A 20188-nucleotide genomic window follows, 5' to 3' on the forward strand; every position below is an offset into this window, starting at 1 on the left:
TTTTTATCCAAAAAGAACTGAAGAAAGAAGTTATCCTAGCTTTATTTTTTTCTACTGTACTATCTCTTCATCTCCACGGTTATGACTAAGAAATATTTTCTATCATACAACATGATTTCTGATGGCATGTGTATTTGACAATCACTCAGGTGAGTTTCCCTACTGCATGACTCAATCAGGAAGCTCCTGTCCAAGTGCCTTAATTTCTCAGAGTCATCTTGAAGAAAGAAACTGTTCTGTCCATGTTAAGCAAACTTCTGTAATTATTTCACTGAAATGTTCTAATGCTTAAATGTCTGAACCTCAAATATAGATTTGGCAACAGTTCAGAACATCAAAGGACTGAACACAAGCAGTGTAAAAACACAGATTCCAAGGATGTATCACAAGCTTTCGATGAATGTCGCTATCTCAGTATTTCATAAACTTCAATGCATTAAATTCTCATTCTTTGCACACAAAAATCAAGGTTTATTAAGGCAAGGTACTGTGTACCCAATTCTCCAAAGACCACACTAACAACCCTGAAAGACATTAGCACGTGCAATTTTGTTTTTTGTGGAAAGTCCAGTATCCTGGGTATATACCACTACCCCATCCAGCCTCTCTCTCTCTCTCTCTCTCTCTCTCTCTCTGTCTCTCTCTTTCTCTCTATCCCTCTCTCTCCTTTTCAGAGAGAATACACACTGTGAAGTACATAATGTGTGTTAGGTCACATGCACAAACAGCATTCAGAGCCTTCTTTCAAAAATAATTCAATAATAAAATTGTTCTTTCTGTGAGGATTTCATTTTCTATTTCACTATTTCATTTTCACTTGCTCTTTTCTCCTAGTGCTTTCCTGTCACTCTCCCCATGAAAACCCAAAAAAACGGGGAAAGAAAAGTCACTCGTTTTTACAGCTTACAATGAGTTCAGTCTCTATCATCTGCAAAAGAAAATCAATATGCTCGTTTTACAGGCACTGCCCTAATGTGTGGCCCTGAATGCTGCATGTCTCTCTTGTTTTGTAAAACGCAGAGGAATGCTTATACTAACAGTTCAAATGGTATAAAGAACTTCAAACTCCACCAGGTATTCTGTGGATTCTGTCCATGTGTTTCCTTCAAAATACATCCACAAGCCCTACACAATAACCACAGTGTGTGCTCGTATCTCTGAAGTCATATACACATGAAATCTTTGTGAATAAGACTAGCAAGCGATTCTATTATTCCTCTCCTGTTTCTCACAACAATACAGCCCAACTATGCTCCTTTACAAGTCAATGCTTCTGTTGCTTACAGGCTCCAGTGCAGAAGGCTTATCCAAGGCTGATACTATATCCACATAGCCCCCTGCAATAGCAAGGTCTCCAGTCTCTTTGACCTGTGATGGGGAAAAAAAAATTACATTGAAAAGGTAGTGCATTGGAAAAAAAAAATAAAAATCACAATAAGCTTTTATTTACATTTTAAGCCCAGAGGTGAAGAAAAGAGAAAATATAAAGGTTTCGGTGAGAAGAAAATCATGAAGTTTAGTTTTAAAGCAAATTAGTATTATACTATTTGCATACAGGTCTGCAAATGAAACAATTCATTGATTCTTGACAAATTAAATCAAAAGCTAATGATGGTTTCCTGTTTACAAAGTGATCTAAAAGCATTATGTATCTGAAAAATTATCTCTGATGCAATTAACCATTAGTATTTCTTCCTAAATAGCACTGAGAAAAACACATTGTTACAGAATGATTTTAGTCAGGTAGGCAAGCAGTTGACAGTATCTTTAGGCATCTTATGCTAAAAACAATTTTTTAAACAGATGAAAAAAAAAACCTGAATTCCTTTCTATCTTTAGAAATAGTTATATGTCAGATATGAAACTGAGTTTCATTTTGGCACTGTTTCTTAAATATGGACCAACACACAAACCACTTTGACTTCCAGACAGTGAAAAAAAGGCAGCAGCAAAATGATTCACTGACAATGCATACGGAGAGTTATACGATAAACTGAGAAGACTAGGCAAAACCATAGTCTACCTTACTGCACAGACGAACTGAATTTAGAAAGAATGTACACTAAAGATTATTCAAGTCATTCCTAGCATCTTGTCACCACCACCAATGCAACTTCAGGCAGTGTTGAAAATGAATTTAAACCACTGTATCACAATTAAACGTGTATTTTCATTTTGATTTATCTTGAGTGCACTACATGTACACAGATGACTTGATTTTAGACTACTCTGAAATACAAAAAGCAATAAAACTCAGCATAATTGCTTTGAGCAAGCAACTGTTGAAAAAACATTGTTTTCTATAATCACGTTAAGCACTACAATCTGCCTTCAAACTAAGTTATGCTATTCCCCATTGAAGCTTACTAAAAAAAAAAAATCAGTATCAATATCCCCCAGAGCTCTGCATATAATGCCAACACTAAACCAAGCACAACAATAAACCCAGCATTGAACACAATGAAGGATTATATTCTGTATACAAATTTCAAAGGGCTGGGAAGCATACCCGGAACACTGCTAGCTTAGACTGTACACGCAACCCTCAAAAGTAAGATCTAGACATTCTCTCAGGGCTGAGCAGCAGTAACCTTTAAATATTGGTACCTATCTCTGTGTCTCTAGTACAGTAGCTGTGCGGTAGCTCCAGAGTTCATTTAAGGCATTAAACTGTCTTGTTTACTACTAGCAACCTGAGATAGAGTTTGTATCTAGTATACTTAACACCGTCCATATTATGAAATTCCATAGCTACTAGCACTTATCAGATCTGCAAACAAAATTTACCTTCACTAGTCGACATGTATTCTACAAATCTGTGTTCTCTGGAATGGATATCTATCCTGTATCCTTTGATTTTGCCTGCCCAATCCTCTCTTTAGCTGCTTCTATCACTGCTGCCGTACCCACTGATCAGCAGTTTGGCTGCATTTTTACAGAGATATGAGTAGCAAAACTTTGGCCAGCCAAAGCAATGTATACTATCTGTACAAGCTAATGCATGCTGACAAATAACAGCAGCAATTCATGATTTAAGAGAATGCCAATGGCATAGGACTCTATTATGGAAACAATGAGAATTTACTTTTCACCTCCACATGAAATATTTTTGCTTAACACTGAAATTTTCCACCATTACAGGATACTCATACAAAATGCCAATAGCAAATCCAAAGAAAAATGAGTAATAAAAAAAGTTAATTTATAAAAGATTAAGATGTGTTTTACTGTAGTTATTATGTCTGCCTGTGAGGAAACTTCAGTTGTTAAGTAAGTTCTTCTGTGTAGACGCAGATGAAGTTTAACTCAATTTAATTACATTTTTTTGAAATTTCATTTACAGTCAGGATTTCATTTAAGCAAGCTAAACAAACGTTAAAAAAAGACACATGAATAAGGCTAAGATTATCTGCAAAAACCAAGGGCTACTGACTTAAGAATGAGTGCTTTTTGCTTTTTCCACAGTGGACAAACCAGAAAACAATGAGTTCTAATACTAGTTAAAAGAAGGAGCATATAGAGTCCTCTAGTAATATTTTTGTTATTTTACTGTAATCTTTGTGAAATAATAAGTAGAAATATTTAACTCTCTTCACTTTATTTCTTCCCTGAGTCTTCTTCAATGGTGTGTTCAATGAGCTTTTATCACTTTCTGTCATACCCACAAACTTTTACATGAGCCGCACTTTTCATTCAAGTCAACAACAGTGGCTGCATTCTCACCTTGGTCTGAAAATGAATTCTATTTCCTTCCTTCCACATTTCTGTTTGTAAAGTCTGCCCCGGAAAGACTGGCTTTGCAAAGCGAACCTGAAAATAAATAAACGAATAAAAAGATTAAAGAAAATAAAGTAAAATTTTGTCAAATCTGTCCCATAAAGCTTAAAAAAAAATAGGTTCTACCATACTGAAAAAAAAGAAAATGAGTCAAATAGTGATGTAAAGCATAGAAATATTTCAGGAAACATAGTAGACAGAGGCATTAAAATGCATACAATAGTAAGTAAGAGCAATTATGGCAGTCAGGACAATGAAAATCCTATTTCCACCCTAAAGAATTCTTTTGGCACTAAAATAAAAAAAATTAAGAAAATTAATGGCTAAGAACAAACTTACAGACCTTGATTGCCTTGAATCTGGTCACATCATTGTTTGCAAACTGCTTCAAGACGTTTCTAGCAGCAAACCCAAAGGTGCACAGTCCATGAAGTATTGGCTTTTGAAATCCTATTTCAAAAATTAACATTTTAGTGATTGTAACATTAGGAGTTTGCATGTCTCCACTACAAGTATTTGTGTTTTAGCTGGAGTATTTTATTCCAGTGACATTCTTGAATTAGTCTAATAAAAGGATTATCTTACTGAAAAAGCATCTGTAACTACTTATATTAGTACCTCAAGGCAAAGAAATGTGTTCATTGAGAACTGAAACTTCAGCACTGAATATGCCATGTAAGACTCAGAAGCAGAATGAGCCGCTGTCTAAACCGGAGATAAAATGAAAATAAGACTATTTGTGTTACCCTGTGTGAAAGGCACACCAGATACATCATCACAAGGATGTCTGCACATTTATAGCAAGGGGTACAGTAACAACTGAAAAGTGGTGACACACACACACAAAATGCTTCATATTTTGAACTCCTAATGATAGTTGCCAAACATCCTCACATTTAGTACAAGATTCAGCAACAGCCTTAGCTTGTTTAGAAGGGAAAAAAACAAACAAACACTCAAAAGGGTTCAGGCATTCAGACTGAAATGAACAAAACAAAAGTTACAACGTTTCATTCATATTGGCATTTTGCTGGGGCTTCCTTGAAGCATCAAGCTTTGCAGCAGAAGCTGGGTCAGGGAAGAGGATAAACTTTATACTAGTAATTAATCTTCTTCCAGTCCTGCCAAGTCTGACAAAATAAGCCTTTAACAATCAGCCTGACGTGTGCTAAAGCACAGTGATTAAGTTATTAAAATACAGCTTGCACTGAGTACATTCTGATCCCTTAGTAGGTTGCTCTGACCTCACTGGGCATGTGAACAATAATTGATCATGCTTCTAACAGCTCATGGATCTGGATCTGAGACAGGTCTGTCCAGCCTTCGCTCTGAAAATAGATGCTTTGCCTGGAACTCATCTGCCACTCTCAACTGTCAGAATCTGTTTTTCCTGAGGTCTATGAACCTCACAGCATCTAAACATCATGAAAAGTTGTCTCAAGGGACAACAACTAGGAGAAAACTAGGAGAAAAACAAAAAAAGAGAGAATAAATAATAATGTGAATATATATATATATATATAGAGAGAGAGAGAGAGAGAGAGAAAGGAGAAAGACTGGCCTGAGGAGAGTCAGAAGAGATAAAAGACACCACTTTCAAGACTGAGACAAAAAGACCACTAGCATTTGATGCAGGGAAAGACAGGAAGCCTAAGACAGAGCGCCCAAAGGGAAGATGAGACTACCAGGAGTCAGAATGACAGAGATTACGAGTGGTTAGGTTAGGAAAAGAGACATGACAGAAGGACAAAAAATACATACTCGAAGAAAAACCCCTAAGGTAATCAAGTGACTTTTTACCTAGACTAAGTTGAAAAGAAAATAAACGCTGTTTTCACATTTCAATATCTTAGACGTATTCACATGCTATAGGAATAAAAACACAAAGATATCAACATGTTTTCTTCCAATGTTTTCTCTGAAACATTACCTATCTGCAAGAAGGCTTAACAGTAATCTTGGAATCACCTGACTGCATTAAGCTTTATGCTTCCTTCCAGTGCACACAGGTAAGAGGCAGTCATTTAAAAGACAAGGATGAATTTAAATGCATCCTAGGAAAAAGTTTCTGTATAACTAGAATAAATACATCTAAAAGATCTCTTCAGTAATTTTCTTTTTCATTTAAACATAAATCTAGTATAGATATTTGAGTAGGAAACTGCCACAGTTGTAAAATCCAGCATTACTTTTAAGTATTCAGATAGATTCACGTACAGAGTAAATTCTGTTTTTCACTGTAAGTACCAGTGCTCTTGGTATGCTGAAGAATTTTACTCCTTCTGCAAGGACTTTTTTATGCAGCGTTATATAGATGGCCAACCTACTGTGTTTCCAAGAGATCTAGGTATGGAACTTTACAAGGAAAATCTGCTATCCACTCCATCCTGCCCTCTTGTCATTTACTGGAGTTGTTAAGACTACACAGAAGCAGAAAAAGCTACACCAAGACAAACATGATCTCAAAATCATCTAGATGGAAAGAATGATCTATCAAACAGCTTATGTAGTTCCCTCCAAAGCTTCTGATAGTTAATTGAATTATTTCTGCTTACGAAAACAGAGATTGAACAGATGGGAAGGTGGAAACATCCAAACTCCAGCAGGAAAATAGGAAAATAGGACAAAAGATGGGCTTCTGCTGTAGATAAGAATCTGAGCATTAATCCAAGCATTCCCGGCTACATGAAGCAATGCTTCTAAGCGAGGCATCACACAAAACTTTGAAGACATCTAAAGGTGACTTTAAGGACACCCATGAAAAAGCACTGCTTTTCCCAGACTCTTAGACACTTACTGATAAAGTGAAAAAAATAAAAATACATTTGCATCATCCTTTATCCAAATATAAATACAACAGGATCCCACAACTCACCTCCCAGTGCAGCAAAACTTGGATCAAGATGCAAGGGATTCCAATCCCCACTAAGCCGATACAAGGCAGCCTTCAGAAGCCAAAAAAAAAAAAAAAAAAAGGGAGGTTAGCTGGGCTTGTAGAAACCAGCAAAATTACTTAAAACTATAGATGACCAAACTACTCAAAATTTGTTTTACTAGCTCTTAGATAATAAACTCTACAGTCAACCAAATAAAAGTTATGTTTTTGTACAGACAAGCTGCCAAGGTCCAGAACAAACTAACAAAACGTGAGGTGCCTTGGTACATAATAAAATAATGACCTGCTTAATGGGAGTAGAAAACAACATATTCAGGAGACAGGCAGATCCAGCTTCACTAAAATTTGACAGCAGGGAAGTAACATATTTCTTAGAATTAGTCAGTAGGTTCACTTGCTTGAAGTGTACTTTTAAAGAGTTTTCTTGCATGACAGATCCAGTCACATAAAAAAAAATATGAAAACTTTCAAAATAAACAACAACAAAAAATGCTACTGTGCTTCTCCAACACGTGATGCATCTTACAAAGGTCAGAAACATTCTTTTTCCTTGCTTTTTAAGAGTAACACAACAAAGTAATTGCGATAGTATTCTCTCAGCAACTTCCAGCAGGGCTGATCCCAATATTAAGCAAACAAAAGTCCCCAGAGTGACAGGCCAGGTTTTCTAGAAGACTTTTGCTTCATTTTAAATATTTTCCTTCACAAGGAAAAAGACAAGAAATACAAATGTATTGCATATACTGTGAACGTGGATAAACCTGAGAAATGATAAATGATGTGGTTGCTGTATTTTAGTTTCCTATGTTTGTATCTATGTTTCCACTATCAAAACCTATATTTGTTGTATGTTTGAACTGGCCAGAAATCCGTAATGTGAGAAGAATGGCAAGTCAACCTTTTCCACGTTTTTCTGGTCTAGATTATTCCATGGTCATGAGATTTTCAGTGAAAGAACTAAATCATGAAGTACTTCTACCATAACGTTCCCAACTGCGCAGAGAAATCAGCAAGTAACATTAGTGAAGGGGCATACAGAAATTGATCAAGAGTTTAACTGAATAGAAAAAACAAGTTTTATTTTAATAGTGCATATTGTTATCAAAAAAGTTCTCTCCCAGTACTCTGCACCAAGATTATATAACAAGGTATGCGATTACACAAATGAGGGTAAATTGCAACAAAGGAAAGTAACAATCAGAAATTAATCTTATAAGATCAACAAAAAAATTAAAATAGCTAATATATCTTGCGAAATGAGAATAAAGTCAAGATCTGAAGACAGTACCTTTCAGTGCCATGACACTACAGCTAGCAACCTACAAGCCCAATCCAATCAAGCTGAAAAAAGGAAGTTACTGTCAATGGCTCTGATGTCATAGATGCCATTCCAGAGGGGGCCTCCAGGGAGTGTGCAGTGAAATACACTGTGCTGGTTGAGGGGTCAACAGGGAAGCACAGGAGAAAACTGAGGTTAACGTAAATACTTTCACTGCCACATAGAAGGCAGCTGGATTGAACAGTGGAAAGAGACAATTAGAAAGGGGTTAATTATTACTATCTGTGGAGAGCATCTCCTCCCTTCGCATACCCCTAGAATTATAAAATTATTTGTGTCAAAAGGCATCTGAAAGACCATCTAGTTGTAACCCCCCTACAACGGGCAGGAACACCTTCCACTAGGTTAGATTGCCCAAAGCAACAACCAGCCTGACCTTGAACACCTACAGGAATGGAGCATCCACAGTTTCTCTGGGCGATTTTTTTCTGGTGTCTCACCAACCTCTGAGTTAAGAATTTATTCCTAATGTCCAATCTAAATTTAATCTTTCTCCTGCACCAACGCAGGTGATTCACACAGCCCCAGCTCTAAAGCCTGTCAAGGTCCCTCTGGATGGCATCCCTTCCCTCCAGCATGCTAACTGCATCACACAGCTTAGCATCATTCTGTCTGACCTCAGTTCTCACAAAAATTGAAGAAAAAAAAAAGGGAACTAAGTGTGGCACTACACTCCCCACTGGTACACACAGAAACAGCACTGGTTCAGAGAACACATACATCCTGCTCTCCTGATGTGATGCATCTTCACTTGTCCCCACTCTTCTGCTGAGAAGGAGTTCAATTTTGTTTTCACTGTCAAAAGCCAGAGTGAATAGCAGCTCTGAGGTACCACTGATTCCTTTGCTAAGACCTCTCTATGGTCTTAATGACACACGAATATCGAAGTTAGTTCATTATGACAGAATTCTTGGTGGGAAGCAGACCCTCGGTTTCATTTAAAAAAAAATTACAGCATAACAATTTTAATGAAGTTGCTGTCAACACAATTGAACAAAGTAGAGTACCATCCTTTACTAATGAAGTTCTTTCAACAGAGTCAAAAATGTAACAATCACCACTCTTTAGAAGTTGAAAATTAAAGTTGCCAAATGTGAATTGCGCAAAATTATGACATTACTTTAAAGTAAATAAACCACTGTCAAAAGTCTTTTTTAAAAAAAAAAAAAAAAAAAAAACTTTCCACAAAGGAGCCATTGCAATCAATGTTAATTGATACTAAATAACAGTTACAGTAGTGGAAAATTCTATTTACATAAGAGATCAAATTTCAAGTTAAATCTAGCTATGCAGCTGTTTCTTACTGAACTTGTAAAATACACTACTCCTTTATTTAGGGTGATAATAAGCAGTACTTGGGAGACAATACTTACACCAAGTGCCTTTCAAAATAACCATGGTGAAAAATATTAGTACGCCACTAACAAAATAAATGTAGCGTTTAGGATATAATTTAGTTCAGGGAATTAAATGTGTTCAGTGTATTTTACTAAAAACCTGGCACCCGAATATAGGAAATACTTGGGCTTTTGTATTTTTGACACTTGGAAGTGGCCCTGATCACTGTCAGAAAACACATCGCTTGGAACGAGTAATGCAGTTATAGAGCAGGCTATTCAAATGCAGTGCAGTCACCTTAGGTCTGCCAACAAACTTTTTTTCATTTACCACATTCTTTGGTATTACTTAATTATAGAAAATTACATGAAGTACATACCACATTGGAACAGAATTGTTGTAAAGCCTTGTTGGACCTATTTTCTATACCCCTACAATAGCATTTTCTGAAATCTTGAGTGACAGCACAAAAGAAAGCAGAGCAATGTATCCTTGGAGGATGACAAGAGCCAATTGAGGTGGAGCATTAGATTGAAGTCACTCATAATATGGTTAGATTGTTCTCCAATTAATAACACAAACTGTCAAGTCTAATTTCCTAATAATTTAGGAGTTCTGCCAGACAACAAAAGGAAAGGCGATATTCAATCTGTCTGTGCCAACATTTCAGTCTTGCCTGTGGACTGCAATAAAGGTCAGTGATAAAGCTAACAAAAAATGAAGCCAACTCTCCATATATTTTGCATTCTAACTTGTCAGATAGAGCTTTGCCTGAGAGCTTATGCTTTCAAGTGCTTTTGTGTATGTGCATGTGTGTTGATGTGCATGTGTGTACACTTTACTGAACAACTTGTTAAAGAACTGCAAGCAGCCAAACCATCTCAGAAAGAAAAAAATAGCCACAAATCTCACCTACATTTCAACGAGCTCTTACTTACATTCATAACAATGAATGTTTCCAGGTAGACTGTCAGTGCTGATGAAGGGATTAAATTAACTCAACTACACTTCAACCTTTTGAGACCTCCACTTGCTATAACTTCTTTTTAACTATCTTTTTAAGTCTAAGTATAGATATTGACAAGGAGCAATGAATAAACAACACCACACCGAAAAGTAAAATTGTTTGTTTGTTCCTTCCAGTAACCATTTTTCTCACTAAAGTAGGTCTATGCATAAAATATAACAGATGCTATTAGTTGTCCATAACAGCTTCCAATGTCTGAATGTTTTGTGGAAACCTGGTTCACATACAGTTCTATTTAATAACAAGACTAACTAAGAAAAACAAGCGTAGTTTCCTAGACCACTTTAAGCTTGCAATTAAATTTTCTTTGTTGTCTGGACAACCTAAGCTCAACACTCCTCTGGCACAGGCTTCAAAGAACATTAGCTATTTATCAGAAGCACAGTAAATGTACAGGAAGCCTTTTCTCTAGTGGGCCTCCCAGTTAAAAGGTACAAACCATTTCAAATCATCTTGTTTTGTAGGAACTCAAATGAAATAACAGTTTTTATATATTTTTGTAAGACATCCATAGACAAGGGAAAGAAATCAACTGTTGGAAATGAAGATCATCTTCATTTGCTTTGTTTAAGCAAAATCACTCCTATCTTAGTGCCTTTTCTTTTTTTACAATCTTACCACACAAAATTCTAGTATAACTGAAGCCACCAAGTATTTTTCAAAGCCATCATAATTAAAAAAGTATATTCTGATCTTCCCAACAGGGATAAGCATGGACACACATACACATAAAAACAAAACAAAGCAACAACAACAACAAAAATCAATCAGGAACAGCAGGCATCATAATATGTAATGAAATCCAAATGTAATCATTCACTAACTGCACAATGTCAAGGGTCTGAAGAATATATTGTGTCTGCATCCTGAAACCTCTAGACCAATTAAGAAAACATTATCAAGTCTTTGCAATGGGTTCACATTCCGTTGTTCTGCATGTATCATCCTTAGTCGTTAAGCACATTTTGTCAGGCATGCTCTCAGTATCTGCGAACCTACTGCAGAACTTTGTTTTCATTATGAAACAAATTATTTATGCTACAAATAGCAAAAATTACCTGAGGCTCTCAGGAGGCTCTCTGGCACTACATTCTGAAGTTAATTTAAATTTACATGTTTTCAGGCAATGCTATACCACAATCTTTACAGAACAGGACATAAAGAAACATTTGTCCTGTAACCATGTTTTCCCCATCCACATGAACATGTTTTCATCATCATCTCTCTCAAAGGAGAATATTGCATTCATTCAAAAAACAGCCTTAATTCAAAACATTCCCATCCCTCTGTTTGTTTATTTTTATTCTAAGCTGTTAAAAATAAGAATAAAATCTCTCCAGAGAAACAGATAAAAGCTGGAAATAACTAACTTCTGTGCACACTGTCACAATGAGAAAATTACATATTCTACCTACATCTAAATGTGCATCTACCTACATCTAAATTTTCTAAAAATGCACACCCATATTTAGGCTTAGAATGAAAGCAGATATGAAATGTGTTGTATAAATGATTACTTTCCACAGGTGAGCACCAACATCCTAATTACAGAGAATCTTGTAGGGGTCTTCACATTTCATGTGTAAAGCAGTGTTTTATAGCACTGAACCTGCTGACAATGGGTGGACAACATTTTACAGTAGATTTCACTTCAATAACACACCAGACTTTTAAATGTTTCCTCAACACATCTTTCCATCGAGATATCTTTTTAATAAGGTTTATTTTGAAGTCCACACTTTTGCAATAAACTTATTTTGTACGTTGTCTTCACGATTGTTTCCACTTGGACGAAGAAGTGTGGTTTTGACAGAACATTAGACAGTGAAAACTCAAACAGCTAGAGAACAGCACTAAATGGAAGAGGACAGCAAGACTGAAAGTCAGTCAGGAAGGGAGAGTGCTGTGGTTTAAGCCCGTAGGCAGCTAAACATAGCCTTTCACTCACTCCCACCACCGAGGCAGATAGAGGAGAGAATGAGGAAGAAAAAAATGAAGTAAAACTCTTAACATTGAAAGAAATAAAAGTAATGATTATTATATGTATAATTTTTCCATATATCTATGTATACGCACACAGTCATACAGACATTTGCCAAACAAGTGATGCATAATGGAATTTCTTACCACCTACTGATTGATGCCCAGCCAGTCCCTGTGCAGTGCTTCCTCCCCCTGCCAACTCTCCGCAGTTCTACACTTTTAGCACCTGTCATAAAGTATGGAATATACCTTTGGCCCGTTTGGGTTGGCTGTCCTGATTCTGTCCCCTCTCTCAGCATCTTGTGCCTCCCCTACTGGCAGGACAGCATGAGAAGCACAGAAACAGAAACACCCCTGGCCATGCACAGTACTGCTCAGCAGCAACTAAAACATCAGTGCATTATCAACACTGTTCTTTTCCTAAAGCCAAACTACAGCATCATATCAGACAATATGAAGAAAATCAGCTCTGTCTCAAATGAAACTAGGACAGAGGCAGACTCCTGAAGTCATCTTCACAGGTGATAACAACACTACCTGAAATACTGCAGGTATCAATTCTTTTTCTTCTTTGAGAAGAAAAACACTTGCATTTTAGGAAAAAAAAAGACAAAAAAGGAGCAGTTTATTCACATCTTGTTAGCCAATGTTTGATCTACATGTGGCTTTATGCAGTTTGTGTATTTTAAATCCAATCAGACTAGTTTAAGTGTGGATTTACTGAATCTTTCTGAAAATTCCTGAGTAATTACAAAATCATTGCATTTCCTAAAGCTGGCTTTTCTATGCTGCTTTGTATCACTGTCTTGAAGAGCACCAGACACTGTACATCACTTCTTTAAAGACACTCTGTGGAATTAAAATGCCTCATGCATTTATAAACATCTTTACCTTACAGACAGAAAACGGTAAGCCAGCAGAAAAGGTCAGAATTGTCAGCAGCACAAAACAATTCTGGCTCTCTAGTGTAACATTTGATTAAAAACTGCATCATGAAGCATTGCATTCACAGGGTATTACAGGTATCACAGGACTAACTCAAAGCAAGCTTTATTTGCTTTTTTTTTTTTTTTTAATCTGCAATTCTCTGCAACACTTAAAACCTTACCAAAATTTTCCAAACAAGATCAACTCATAAATGACAGGATATCAAAACGCTGTACATCACCATCAGTCTCAGTTTCAGCAGCCCTAACAACAAATTTCAAAACTTCTCGAAAACAGATCTACTCAAAAGAATGACCATTTTTTTTAGTCCCCTACTAGAAGCGTGCTTGAGACAGCTAAGTTGCATGGAGAAGCAGCAGCATGAGTATAATTTGTGTGACAAGCCATATGATGCTGTTTTGCAGAGGCATACTGGGGGTGCAGCTGCCTCTGTATACAGTTTCTTCCAAAACAACGGGAGACTGAAGACACTTCAAAATCCATCTAAACAGTATTTTCTGCCTCTGCCTTGCCTGTTTCTCATCAATTTAAGTAAAAACAAGTACTCAAGATTAAAAATTGAAAATAGGAGAATGCTCCAGTGAAATACAGGATACTGACACAAGAAAAGGTAATTTTTCAATTGATAACCATTTCTTTAATACTAGACATTTTACTGAACTAACTTGACAGTAACGAAAATCTGGAAGTATTGCAAACTTCTTGCAGCTTCCATTTTTCTTACTGACAAATTGCAAAGGAACACAGAATAGTAAAACCAAAAATGCTTGAAAAACAATTTTATGGGATAACGTTTGCTTACTGTGACAATATTGTAGATGCTGAATATTCATTTTGATATCTGAAGTTAGATAACAGTTCTAACTAGCAGTTAGATACAGAAGAAACCAACCACACTGCACAATATTAGAATAATGTGGCTTTTTCCCAAACAAGCAAACAAACAAAAGAAAAACTGAAAGCCCCCAACTCAAGACCCTATACTTTTTTCTTTCCTCAAAAGTGGCCTGCATCATTTGGACACCATGAACTTCAAATACACACTACAGCTTATTTTGTGTTCGTCATCAAAAAATGAGTTCATAGAATCACAGAATGGCCTGGGTTGAAAAGGACCACAATGATCACGTAGTTTCAACCGCCCTGCTATGTGCAGGTTCACCAACCACTAGAGAATTCCAAAGAAATCAACATATTTGTGAAGGTGGTGATAACTCTCCAGAGATGCAAGTGTGTAAGAATTAAGTGCATCTAAATTGTATGAGGAATCATTTACCAAAATTTGTTTGATTTACTAGCATAAGTTTCTGGTTTGAAAGCTGGCAAAAAAAGGAGTAGTTTGGTGATACTGAAGATCTGCAACTGTGTTATACTTTCCTTAACGGGCTGAAATTGTACGAATCATTTTTTGTTAAATGGCTAATAGTTAAGCATTCTCTAGACTTCTTGATCTTCTGTCAAAAGCTCTATTTTTACTCCAAAGATTTATGGAAGTATGCCCAGTAAAGCAAGGCTCTGGTTACAGAGAACATGTTAGAAAATTCCACAGTACAAGCATATCTCTTTAACATAGGAAAAATGTCAATAGCTCTTTACAGAGAAAATATTTTATTCAGCAGGATGCAATTTTTAATCCTTAAACATCTTTAGAAGCTCAGATACTTATCTACTTTTCATCTTTCATCAGCTCACAGTGTGGTACTTCAGGTCACTCATTCAAAAGCACTGGCTGATGTTAAAATAACTTCTCTGCAACAGGCAAAGTTTAGAAGGGTAAAGATTTATTATAGTACCTTACTATAACATCAAATTAGTCTTCAATACCACTAACCAAAGGGATCAGTTTGTTCTGTCAGTAGACACTGACATAAGAAACAATCGTATTTGAGGGAACTGTAGCTGGCTGTAACCTCCATTGTGCAGCATATACAGTGAAGGGCTAAAAACAGCTGTTGTGCCTATGTTCCCAGTATCCTCTTCCCTAAAAAGCACCTAGTCCTGTGTGGAAACATTAAAAAGTACTCTTCCTCTCGCACTCTAACTTTACTCAGAGTTTTCGGCAGTCTTGTTTCCACAGAGTGCACATACAGCTGCGATGTGCACTGTAGAGGGAAGGCAGGGAAATGCCTACACACAAGTAACAGCAAGCAGTTAATTTAAAATTAAATGTAGCTTCTCAAGCGGAGTCATTGAATTCAGTAATTCTGTAAATATTTTTAAAAAGATGCACGATGATCCAGTTATCAGGAAGTTTACTACGTGATGAGACTGTGAGAAGTGAAAGGGGACAAAACTGTATTTTTCTTAAGTAAACTGTGGTGACTCAAAAACAGACTGTTGAATGACACAACAATCTCTGGAACCTAATACAGCTCATGTTAACAAACTGTCTCCTCAAACTCTTAAGCTGTTTTGATGGTTGAATGGCAATGGTCATTTCTGCCAACACCTTAGGCACTTAAACACAAAGAAGAAATAAATTCCAGAAATGTTAATGCAATTTGCATGCCAGCTTCTATTTACAAGAAGGATTTTAGGCAGTTACATGTCATTCCACACACACAGAAATGTAAAATTTGATAACGTTTCCCCAACTTGTCCAACACTTAAGAGCCTGTACTGTTCCCCCATATAGTTCCTGAGATCTGCATATTCTCCATCCTATACACTGGTATCATCACTTGAACACAGATGCTACTGAATAATTTGACAGATAAGCCTTCTAATGCTGAAAATCTATTGCCTTTGGCTCCTGCAAGATCTAATGTGAGATGAATTATCATTGTATACTTACCTGTCAGAGCAGATAATGAAACAAAAGGAGTGTGATGGCTATTCTGTGCCAACTCCTTTATTGCCAAAAACCTTTTTGCAGTAGCAAAGCTTCAAAATTTCTGCATCGTAGGATCACTGCCACACAGCAGCCATTCTAGACAGACTCTAGCTTGAGATTTAGGCTCAGAAACTAACCTAGGAATGAGGGGTCACAAATGTCTTCTGAAAGTTGATGAATCTGGAATTAATCCTGAAACTATGACATAGAGAAGAATCTGAACTAGCTTTTCAGCACTGAAACAAGATGCTTTAACTACACGGCCATTAAAATTGCCGTGTATTACTTTATCTCTAGTAAAGTCTCAGTTGCCAGACAGCATCGTCTCTCCACGTCCCTGGAATAAAGTATTTACTCATTTTCCCCTTTCTCTTGATGTGCTTATGTGCTTTTGATGAAGTCTATTCAGAACTGGATGTCTGTGTCTTTGAGATTGACACTTTGTCTTTTGCAATGCAGCAAGTAAATTAGTGACAGAAACAGGAATGCTGATCTAGTGTCTGTCTTGTTTAAGTGAGTAGGGGTAACTAGAACTTCAAGTATATAAATCAGCTGGATGAGACTTCAGTTGAATTACTGTGTACGTAACCAGAGCCAAGCAGCCATCATGGTTACCACAGCTCAGCTGACGCCCAATAATTTACTTGAACATCTCCAAAAGGTATAGACTCCTGTCAGGACTGCACTGCTTTTGAAATTAATACTCTCTGTCTTAATGCTGGCACCTTTCCCCTCTTTCTTGTCTTACTCTTGCACTTCTGCACCTTCAGAGAAGGATAGATTTTATTTACTCAGGTTTTACTTTTGTAAATTAGATGCCTGTGATTCATTGTGACTGTGGATGGAAGGAAACATATCTAAACAGACACTTGTCAGTATTTCAGGTTTACCTGACAGTAACTACTAAAGAAATTCAACTTCTCAAGGCCTCTTATTTTTTTAAGCCACTAGATGTTTGCGTGCAGCATTTAATGTAAATTTTGAATTTCCCTTTTTTTTCCTACAACAGAATACGTGTTCACTATGTTCATTTCCTCTACGTAGAATTTTGTAATAAAAAGCATAAGTGTCACCATCTTGTGAAAAGAATGTTTTAGGACATTTAATTTACTAAGTAACTTAAAGTATCAAAAATTTTGCCTTCTAATTATACATGGAGTACAAGGATATATAAATACCTGTGGTACAACAGAAAACTGGAACTATTAGTATCATGCAAGACTAGTTTTGCCAAGTAAAATGAACATTTTTAGAGCTGAGCACGTACAACTCTACCTGATCAGATGTTGTGACGTCAGAAAGTATAGCATCTGGAGGTCTCTTGGGTGGATTCACTGTTACCTAAAACAAAAGTTGTTCCATCAGTATTTCACCACAAGAAACCTTTTATCCGAATTACAGTTAAAAACGTACAGACAAAATAGCACTTACAAAGCTGTTAGGGTTTCTCCCAACCTTTCTTCAAAGACAAGTAGTAGAAAAATAAGTTCTGAAACTCATCTTGGCATAGACAGTGAACGTAAAGTAACATCAAGATAATCATTTTAATTACATAAGAATCAAATAAGAATTACCTCAAAAACTAGTTGTCTCATGCAACATGAGTATTTAGGAATGCAGATATAAAAGTAAAGCTTTTAAAATTATATCCAAAGCTCAAAAGGACACACAAAAAATTATTTCCTCACTTAAACTGTACCACTTTCGGTCCTTTAAATAGCCTTTTCCTCCCGTCTTTACAAAGACATGCTGCATATGAAACCACACAGTGTTCTGAGCAACCTACAGCTCAGGATTTTTTTTATTATTATTACTTTTTTTTATTATTTCTTTTTTTTTTTTTTTTTTTTGCTCATTCTTGATGATAGGAACTTTACCAGCATACTGGTAAAGTTGATTCATAAAGTTTGATTCGTAAAGCTACAAAAATTCTCTATGGTTGATATAGGTTTAATTTAAAAACAAACAAACAAACAACAACAAAAAAAAAAAAAACAAAGAACATCCCCTGCTCTATTACAAATGTACAAAAAGTAGGCATCATGAATTAGTGAAAATGCTGAGCTCACAATACCCCATGTTGAAGTGACTTACTACTGTAGTACCTCAAGGCTCCAGTTCTCAGTAACAACATTCTGATAGAGCTAGCACACTACCCCTCAATACAGCATTAGAGGAAAGAGAAGTTATAATCAGAAACCTGACAAGTTACTGCATGCATCTGGACATGCACACTGTGTGTTCGTATGACATTATTCATCACTTGCTAACTCTCCCCCAGAATGCAGGAGCGCCACTCCAGCAGAAGCGAGAAATAAAAATGCTCTCTGTTCTTACATTTTCCAAACCTCCTTCATATGGACACAAAGATTTATGAAGAGCTGCACCTAGAGTTTTCTTGCAGAAACTGCAAGTTCAAACCCAACACTCCTCAGCATTTTAGCAAGCTAAGATTTTCACCAAAGCCATGTATTGAAGCATTAAAATGTGATCAACGACTAGCACAAACTTAACATATGAAAAAAAAAACAGTAAATGAAACATTAGTACTCTCTTTATACATACACAGAATATTGCCGTTAGATATCAGTTATTTTTAAATGAAAACAGCCCCCCCCACCACCTCACCCCTCCCAAACAGAAATAAAAAGAAGTTCTGAAGTAGAGGAAAATAATATATTGCAGTGATAAACTGATGAAACATGGCATTATGGATTCCAAATTGACGTTATGAACTTGAGGCAGAAATGAAAGTGTGGTCATTACAGCAAAGTTGGTGCAGAATTAAAATCACACACACAAAAAAGACTGTTATGCATCTAGATGGCATAATCCCAACACCTCAGCAGCAGGCCTCCAGGCAAAGTCTCTAAAATCTCAACTTCCTTCTTGTCACTGACCTCACTGCTCATGCTAAAACAAGAACAGCCAAAAATTATGAAGTTATGCATGAGAAGTAAAGCTCCCAAAATATATTTTTACAAATAAAAGCCACTTTACTGCTCTTGCTCAGATCTCAGAGGCTTTTAAAAATTGCTCAGATCAAGAGTAAATTGAGAAGAAACACTTTCAAGGCTAACTTTTGTGAAGAAACATGCATTTTTTTCTCAGTCTGTTTATTGAGCATGGTTGACAGTAATTAAACATGAGGGTTGCTCTGAAAGTAATGCCTCCTATCACGGCCCATGATGTTAGAGGTTGATGTTGGTGGTACTGCAGAAAAGGCTGAACCAGTATTGTGTTCCACGTTGTTCCAGTGTGTTTGATAGAATGGGCAGATGGATCAAATTTAGCTACCTCAGGTTACAGCCAGCTAGACTGCCAACTTCAACAGATCCTCTTCTAAAGGACCTAATATGAATCCTAATACAAATTGAGGAGCCTCCTATCCACATTATACATTTCATATTAATTTCAATTTCATTGAAAGACATTATTTTCTAATGACAAGTCCACAAATGATTGCAAGTTATTGTAAATACTCTCAACACTAACTGGTATCCTTACTAATGTCACAACAAAATCTTTATGTAATACTTGCTATTAACATGTCATAGAATTAGTCAGCTAGAGAGAAGCAGACAGCTCCTCACAAGTCCAGAGTGGTACATAATATGAAAACACCAGTTCCCAAAACTTCTGGTTTTGCTTTTTTGTTTAGTTACTAATACAGCAACGCAACTTAGTTCTGATTCTAAACATTTTCCACAGAATTGCCATCCTGTATTTAATTAGGATATTTTGTATTTGTAATTTCAAATATTTTATTGTAGGAATATCTAACCAGTAGCATGCTGAGATTCACTTTGTTCTCTAACTATAAGAACATATGCATCGATTGTCTAGGTCCTGAACAGTACCTTTTTCACAGGTTCTTACTGTCCTCATTTCACTGTGAGGGTGGTCTAACACTACCACAGGCTGCCAAGAGAGGCAGCTGGTGCCCCATGCCTGCCAGTGTTCAAGAGGCATTTGGATAATGTGCTGAATAATATGCTTCAGCTTCTGGTTAGCCCTACAGTGGTCAAGCAGCTGGATGTGATCTCT

At 36.5% G+C, this 20188-nt stretch overlaps 1 protein-coding gene across 3 annotated transcripts in view; it reads right to left on the reverse strand.

Annotated features, from left to right (window-relative positions):
• HSD17B4 (hydroxysteroid 17-beta dehydrogenase 4) overlaps positions 1 to 20188 on the reverse strand; it is a 55519-nt gene that overhangs the window by 10709 nt on the left and 24622 nt on the right. For all 3 annotated transcript variants that reach the window (NM_204943.2, XM_040655420.2, XM_015280588.4), the window contains exons 17-21: positions 17417 to 17482; positions 6653 to 6722; positions 4121 to 4227; positions 3724 to 3810; positions 1285 to 1368 (exon numbers count right to left, since the gene is read on the reverse strand). In NM_204943.2, the coding sequence (NP_990274.1) occupies positions 1285 to 1368; positions 3724 to 3810; positions 4121 to 4227; positions 6653 to 6722; positions 17417 to 17482 (414 nt within the window). The remainder of the gene's footprint in view (positions 1 to 1284; positions 1369 to 3723; positions 3811 to 4120; positions 4228 to 6652; positions 6723 to 17416; positions 17483 to 20188) is intronic.

This window comes from Gallus gallus, chromosome Z (assembly GCF_016699485.2).
Source record: "Gallus gallus isolate bGalGal1 chromosome Z, bGalGal1.mat.broiler.GRCg7b, whole genome shotgun sequence".
NCBI classification, from domain to species: domain Eukaryota; kingdom Metazoa; phylum Chordata; class Aves; order Galliformes; family Phasianidae; genus Gallus; species Gallus gallus.